At 41.8% G+C, this 7807-nt stretch overlaps 1 protein-coding gene across 2 annotated transcripts in view; it reads left to right on the plus strand.

Annotated features, from left to right (window-relative positions):
- COPS7A (COP9 signalosome subunit 7A) overlaps positions 1-7607 on the plus strand; it is a 10769-nt gene extending 3162 nt beyond the window's left edge. For both annotated transcript variants that reach the window (XM_042454606.1, XM_042454607.1), the window contains exons 3-8: positions 862-937; positions 2978-3066; positions 3143-3345; positions 4291-4396; positions 6677-6828; positions 7007-7607. In XM_042454606.1, the coding sequence (XP_042310540.1) occupies positions 862-937; positions 2978-3066; positions 3143-3345; positions 4291-4396; positions 6677-6828; positions 7007-7046 (666 nt within the window). In that variant the 3' untranslated portion in view covers positions 7047-7607. The remainder of the gene's footprint in view (positions 1-861; positions 938-2977; positions 3067-3142; positions 3346-4290; positions 4397-6676; positions 6829-7006) is intronic.
- The last annotated feature ends 200 nt before the right edge of the window (positions 7608-7807 follow it).

Here is a 7807-nt window from a genome sequence, read left to right on the forward strand (position 1 = left end):
GCCATCTAGAGTGTGTCCACACTGCAGAATTAACATACTTTGACACCAGTTTAAACTGCCATGATTCTAACCTACAGAATCCTGGGATTTGTACTTTTGTGAGGTATTTAGCCTGGTCTGTCAGAGAGCTCTGGTGCTTCGCCAAACTACAAATCCCATGATTGTCTAAAATAAAGGCATAGCAGTTTAACATGGTGTCAAACTGCTTTACTTCTGTACCTCTAATAGGCTTTCAGACTGAACGGATCTGTACTGAGTTACACAGTGTTGAACTTGAACACTTGTAAAATGCAGCATTTCTCCCACCAGAATGCTATACTATAGTGAGGAATTTTTGAAGAGTATATTTGTGTTAACACTTTTCACTGGGGTGTAGATCTTTCTTTGGGTATACCATTCTAGTAAGTGGAAGGTGAAATTACTAAATGTTGTTCCTTCATTTAGCAACAGAAATTCTGTACATAGTTGAGCTAGGATGTGTAGGAGCCAACTAAACAAGACTCTGCCCTTATCATTTAGTATTCTATGTACAGAGAATTTGCTTTTATTGCATGAAAGAGCACTTCATCATATTAACTCCAGGCTCAGACAAAGAACTTTTTTCTGTCTCAGTAAAAGTGCAGTCCACCAGTGATTTAGAGTTATCCAGGCAACTGGCCAATGACATTCACTTGCTGCTCATATTTTGAAAATCCTGTGTTTTACAACAGTGAGAGGAAAACGTCATTTCCTTAGCAATTAAATGAAAATTGTGGAAGCACACTGTCTTGAGGACAAGCTGGGAAAATGTAAGCAGTAAGAATTGTTGCTATTTTTCTATTGCTTATACTGAATGTTGTTATTTTCTACCCTTCTTTGCAGCTAGCAGACAGTGAGTTCTCCCCTGTCTTCCGCCTCCTCACCGTCTTTGCCTATGGGACGTATTCAGACTACTTGGGTATGTTTCCTATTATCCTCAGGAAACAAGAATAGTCAAGGGAGGAAAATGCTGATAAGAGAGAAGGTACAGCAAAGCAAGGACAGAGCAAATGCAGTTGTACCAACTGGATGCCTTGTTCCTAAATTTGGAAATGGGAAGCACCAGTGCAGGAGCAATGCTGTCTAGTTTAACAGAGTGTAGAGAGATCTTGTAGCACCTTTGAAACTAACTGAAAGAAAGAAATTGGCACCATGAGCTTTCGTAGACTTCAGTCTACTTCCTCAGATGATTTGGTGGAGGGGAATGCATCTGAGGAAATAGACTGAAGTCTATGAAAGCTCATGCTGCCATTTCTTTCTTTCAGTTAGTCTTAAAGGTGCTACAAGATCTCTCTACATAGTGATTTTAACTGTATCCTCTTTTATTGTTGTAGTCCGCTTGGAATCCAAGTGATTAAGTGGAATATAAATAAAATATACTATTATTTTATAGACTAACACAGCTATATCTTTGAATTTTAGCATAACAGAGTTGGAAGTTTTACAGATTATGAAGGAGCTAAGTTTATGGGCCCTATTATACTGGACTTTGCCAGTGGCTTATGGTTTTTATGATCTCTTCCATCCTCTGGTTCAGTTCTTTACATCCTCCCTTTGGTGTTTTTTTTTTTAAGAATCACATATGAATTTTGTAGGAAAGTCTGTTATTTTATTATTTGTTTGAAAGATTTTGTGTAGCATATAACAGTGTTTGGCTGGTCTCTGGGGCAGTAGTGATAACACCACTCACTTATTTGTTGGGAGGCAGTATAGTCTAAAAAGCACAATCTACATTTTTATGGCTTTCCTAGCAAGATTTGCTTTTTGTGCCTTTGGGATTTATAACCCAAAAGGAGAGGGGAGATTATATAGAATTACTGGATGCTTGAATAAATTACTATGAATACGTGTGTTCTACTTATGTAAATTTTGGTGAATTGGTAAAGCTGTATCTGAAGTGGAGAAGCAACCTTGGGAGTTTGGATTGGGGGTGGTTTGAAACTGACATGTGAACAGAACTTAACAGTGACAATAATACTTATTTCTTACTCACCTTTCCCCATGCATCAGCAACAGATTAAAACAGATTAAAATGCAACACATATCAGTTAAAAACTAACTACCATTTCCAGAATTCCATAGCCTTGAGCCATGGCAATTAAAGTGGTGTCAAACAGGATTATTTCTCCAGTGTGGATGCAGCCTTAGACCTGTCTGACAGAAGTAAATGTCCCCCAGAGGACTTGAGTGTATGGGGCAGATTATATGGGAGGAGACGATCCTTTAGGTAACCTAGACCCAAACCATGTAGGGCTTTGTACCTTGCCTGGAAACTACATAATTGACAGCCAGTGAAGTAATTTTATTATTGGTGTAATATGTGGCTGTCATGTTTTGAACTAATTGATGGTTCCAAACCTGGTACAGAAGTAGCCCAATGTATAGTGCATTGTGGGAGGTCACCCTTGAAGTTATCAGTGTGTGCATGTGCACTACCATCTTTAGCTCCAACTCTAGGAAAGGGAGCAGCAGCGGGTTCGTCTGTCTGAGATGTCATTTGGAGTGACGGATCCAGAAACATTCCCAAGCTGTGAATACAGTCTGTCAGGAAACTTTACCTCCATCCAGGTCTGGTTGACACACCTCCAAAACCATGTTAGGACCCTTAACAGTCAGCACCTCTATCTTGTCTGGATTCAGTTTGTTTTTCCTTATCCAGCCCATTGCCTCCTCCAGGCATTAACTCAGAAGAGACACTAACTTTAGTCTTGGCTGTTTTTGAAGGTGTGGTAAAAGATACTTGGGTGTCATCAGCCTACTAACAGCACCTAGCCCCATGCCTTCAGATTATCTCCCAGTGGTTCCATGTAGATGTTGAATAGCACTGAGGATAGAATGGCACCTTGTGGTCATGTGAAATTGGAAGAATATTAGAGCATGGAAAGAGAGATTGGATCCAAGTCTGTACTGAAAGTGAGGGAATCTAACCTCTGTGCTTCTTCTTGTTTCCTGAGAGCAGCTGAATCTGGGAATCTGCCTCCCTTAACAGAGGCTCAGAAGAACAAATTGCGGCATCTCTCAGTCGTCACACTGGCTTCAAAACTCAAGGTAATGTGCTCACCCTGTTGTAGTCTGTCCTTATTCTTCTGGAGATTGCACCTCACACTGGCTTGTGTCCCCACAGTGCATTCCTTACTCAATGTTGCTGGAGCAGCTGCAGCTGAAAAATGTGCGCCAGCTGGAGGACTTGGTGATTGAGGCTGTATATGCAGATGTACTTCGGGGAAGCCTAGACCAGCGTAATCAACGATTAGAGGTGGATTATAGCATTGGGCGTGACATTCGCAGGGAGGAGCTCAGTGCCATCACTCGCACACTTCAGGAATGGTAAGAAAGGTTCTCTGCTTGTAAAAGCTGGTATGGAGTGTATCTCAAGACTCACAAAGACACACACCTCATAAATGCACATCTCTTCTTCCTGTGTGGTTGGTTGTGTCTGAGGTTTTCTTTCTCTGGGCACAACTAGATGTGACGCTGGAAATAAACAAAGATTTGTCAAGTTTGTGTGTTTCCAGAACTTTTTGTGATCTCTGCAAGAAACTACATAATTTAAACATTTTAAATCATGTGCTCTTCTAGAAATATCAAAATTCTGTAATACAGAAAGCTAAATTCTGTGGTATGTATACATTGTGAAAAGAAGGGAAAACCCCAAAATAAGAACAATTATGTATTTTTGTTGTTTTGCATGGCTTGTTTTTCTTTTCTGAGCTCTAGAGAGGGACGTAGAGGAACACTAAAGGCCTGCCTCCTCACTACTGGCAGTTCCTTCCTTCCTGCTTAAGAGGTTCACCACGCAGTAACCTCACACCTTTAAACACATCTCACAGAATTGTTAGAAGTTTCTTTTGGAGGTTTCTTTTTATAATAGCTGACATTCTCAGGAATCTAAATTCCATTGTCATGCCCTGTTTTTCCCCCTGTATCTTCTTAAGATTGCAGCATGCAGCCAACCTTGGGCCTACCCTTAACAGAATGCCTTTTGTGGTACTTTCATTTATGTGTTGTGGGTTTCTATGTTCAATTCCACATTCTTTAATAAGACACCTGTGTCTTTGTGTAAGCAATCTCCTACCAGGTCTGCTTCTGCTGTCTTACTCACCCACTTCTCCCTCTCTTGAACATTCTTATGATAATAGATCACTCATATCCCCTTCTTTTGATGCACATGTTTATTCCAGATATCCCAACCAGATCCTTCTGAGTGTTTGCCTGCTTAGGTCATCTCTGCCCCCCTGTCCTGCCTGCTCACCTTTTGCCTGTTCTTTACAGGTGCCAGGGCTGTGAGGTTGTCCTTTCAAGCATTGAAGAACAAGTTAGCCGAGCCAATCTGCACAAAGAGCAGCAGCTGGGTCTGAAACAGCAAATTGAGAGTGAGGTGGGTGTACCTGGCTGTAGCAGAGCCTTCATCTGAGTTCAGACATGATGATAAAATTGAAAAGTCCCCACTGCCTTGGTTGGTAACCTGCTGCTTGCCTTTTATGTTCTCCATTTAGGCTGATGCTATACAGGTATTTATATTGCTGGAACATAAATGGCTTTTTGCTGGCTCGTGGATTTGCTCTCTGGCCAGAACTTTCATTTTTTCAAAATGTATCAGCAGCTAGAAATTGCATAGTCAGGTTCTCTCTTAACATATAATATAACCAGACAAAGAACATTAAGAATCTTGCAAACTCTTTGCTTTCCCTGAACACATATATCTTGCTATGTATGTTTCTGTTTATTTATACAGTCGCCCCTCCATTTTCATGGACTTAGGATCCGTGTCTCTCGCTTATGTGTGAGTGGCAAATGGAGAGGGATAAAATGGGGTGCGTGCCCACAGAGCAGTTTACAATTGTTAATTTGATAGTTCCCTAACCGCAGGCTTACAGTCTAAAAGGAAATGACACATAGGGGAAAGGGGATGGCAGTGGGGGAGAGGATTAAATCCAACAGATGCTGGCTGCTATTCACTTCCTCAGAAGCCACAGCTGTGGCAGTTGGGATGAATGGAGGATCTTTCATCAGTTGCTGGGCCTAGGTATGATGGACTTGTGCCTGCCTCTTCTTCTCTCCCTCTGAAGGAGGCTACAATAGTGGCAAAGGAGGCCTTTCATCTGCTGGTGATAGTAGGCACTTGGAGCCATGCCTGCCTCATCTTCTCTTCTTCAAATGCCACAGTAGGGGCAGTATTTGTAAAACATTTATTTATAAGATTTCCCCCAACTAAAGAGGTACTAAAGGCGTTTCAATTTCCAAGATGAAAAATAGAATACATTTGGCTCTCCATATTCACAGGGGTTATGGGCACAAAAGTAGAAAACTGCAAATATCTCTACACACACTCTCTCTAACATTAACTCATTTTATATTCCTATCTCTGTGGGCTAAGGAACACGAGTGAAGCACCACTTCCATCCTGTTGTTATGGAGCATGCTGGGCCTTGTAGTCCCAGATGTGGTTGGAGGTGGAAAGCTGGTGGGGTAACCAATGCTGGCTGAGACTCCAGGAGTGGAAGGGAAAGCAGAGATACTGATGTTACTTTATGCATTTATGACTTACTAAATTTTAACAAAGTTCTCTTTACATTTTCTACTGTCAATGATTTACATTTTCAGACTGTCTGTGATTTTCCGCAGTAGGCTGCAAAATTTCAATCCCCCCTTCCCCCCAAAAAAACCAAATCCAGCAACAACAAAAACACCACCATCTCATTATTGATGGCAAACCTCCAAATAATCAAATCTGCAAAAGTTAAACCTGTGAAAGTTGAGGTTTGACTGTACGACTGTTGGAAACCTTCAATCAAAGTGGCAGAGAAAACAATAAACCAGCCAAAGAGCTAAACAAAAAGCTAAACAAATGAACAATCAATAAGTAATAAGAAGAAATTGAAGGAATGTGAAGACATTATTAAACACGTAGGAGAATAGGAAATCTGTACTTCTTGTCTAAAACACAGTAAAGAAGATGTCAGATGTCTACAGCAGCTGAGGCCCTCTCCCATGTTCTCACACTGTGTTGCTCCCACTTTTGGGAAATGGAGGAGGAGCCTCTCTAGGAAATCTCAGTCCGTAAGCAGGTGCATGTGAGGAAAGGGGCTCTTTCAAGTATTGAAGTTCCAAATTACTTAGGCCTTTATATGTCATCCCCAGCATAATGAATGCAGACCAGAAACCAATGTAATTTCTTTATAGCCAGTCATCTGTGTTTTATATGACATTCCTGTCAACAATCTGACTGTTGCATTTTGCACTAGGTACAACTCATGATGCAGAGTACATTGCATCAGTCCGATTGGAAAGTCATCTGTGCATGAACGACTATGGCCAAGTTATCTCTGTCTAGGAAAAGCAGTACATCAAGGGGCCAGTCAAAAATGGCCCCAAATGCTTAGTTTTCCATATTTGTTGGCATATTTCATCTACCTTGTGAATATACAGTCTCAGATAGTGAAATATAGTGGTCATCCAAAACACCAGAGGGCATTTGATGAAGCCGTCAAAGAGGCAAAGCCATGTCTTCCTGAATAAGTTACAAATACCTTCCATGGTGGGGACAGGGCAGCTGGTCAGATCTTAGTTTTGGTGCTAATCCATATGTACAGTATGTTCATTTGCCACTTTAATTTTGTTCCTCTTTCCCCCCCACCACCTCTTTTTGCCCCAGTAGGTGGCAAATCTTAAAAAGACAATAAAGGTGACGACAGCAGCAGCTGCTGCAGCAACATCCCAGGACCCTGAGCAGCATCTGTCAGAACTCCGGGAGCCCGCTCCGGGTACCAACCAGCGCCAAGCCAGCAAAAAGGCTTCCAAGGGCAAAGGGTGAGATGGAACCCCAGTCAGAAGCCGGTCCCTTCATCTCTGCCTGTGGGGCAGAAAGCCCCAGTGTTTCACCTGCAGCTCAGTCCCTATACTTGGGGAAGGGACTATTAATTTATGAAATCCTTACTTGGGCATTCTGCTGGTGCTGATTCCAAAAAAAATGTTTCTTTCTCCACAGGCTCCGAGGCAGTGCAAAGATCTGGTCTAAATCAAACTAACAGGACTGCTGCTGGGAAGGACGAACAGATGTCCCATGTATGGTGCTTGCTTCTCCAACCTGGATGACTCTGCACAAGCTGTTCCTCCTCAGCTCCAGTCTCTCTCTAACCTCACTCTGCCTTTTCATTTTCCCTTCTTCTGGCATGCACAGCTATGCTTTCTGTCCTTCTGTTGCTATCTAATTTTTTTTTAATTTATTTTTTTTTTTACTTTTTTTTCTGTTCTGTGTGTCACCAATTTTTGGTTTTGCCCCCTCCCCCTCCTACTTTTGGGTGCATTTTAAGGAGCCATAAAATGACCTCTATTTCAGATACCTTTGCACCAATAGAATATTGTGGAAACCTGGTTGGAAATGAATGTGGCACCAAGTAACCACTTTTGTTCTGAGTGTTGATCCTGGGACATCTGCTCTGGGGCACAGTTTACCTTCTCAATTTTTAGCTTTGCTAGGATCAGTGGAGGGGCCGGGTGTGTATGAGTGCGTTTTGGGTGGATTGTTTTTAAAAAATAGTATAAATATATAAAGCAATTTAAAAAATAAATCTATGGACATATCTAAAGGAGTTGTCTTTGCTTTGTCATTTCATTCTCTTTGAAATGTTTTAGAGCATGCCTGCACAACATATGGCCTAGGGGCCACATGTGGCCCACCAAAGGATTTTTGGCGGCCCATGAAGATGTGGAACAACTTCAAGGCTCCTCCTTTGCTCGGCTTTCTCCTGAGGAGAGAGTCATGCAGAGGAAGAAGGGCAAATGCTCA

This window comes from Sceloporus undulatus, chromosome 2 (genome assembly GCF_019175285.1).
Source record: "Sceloporus undulatus isolate JIND9_A2432 ecotype Alabama chromosome 2, SceUnd_v1.1, whole genome shotgun sequence".
Taxonomy (NCBI): domain Eukaryota; kingdom Metazoa; phylum Chordata; class Lepidosauria; order Squamata; family Phrynosomatidae; genus Sceloporus; species Sceloporus undulatus.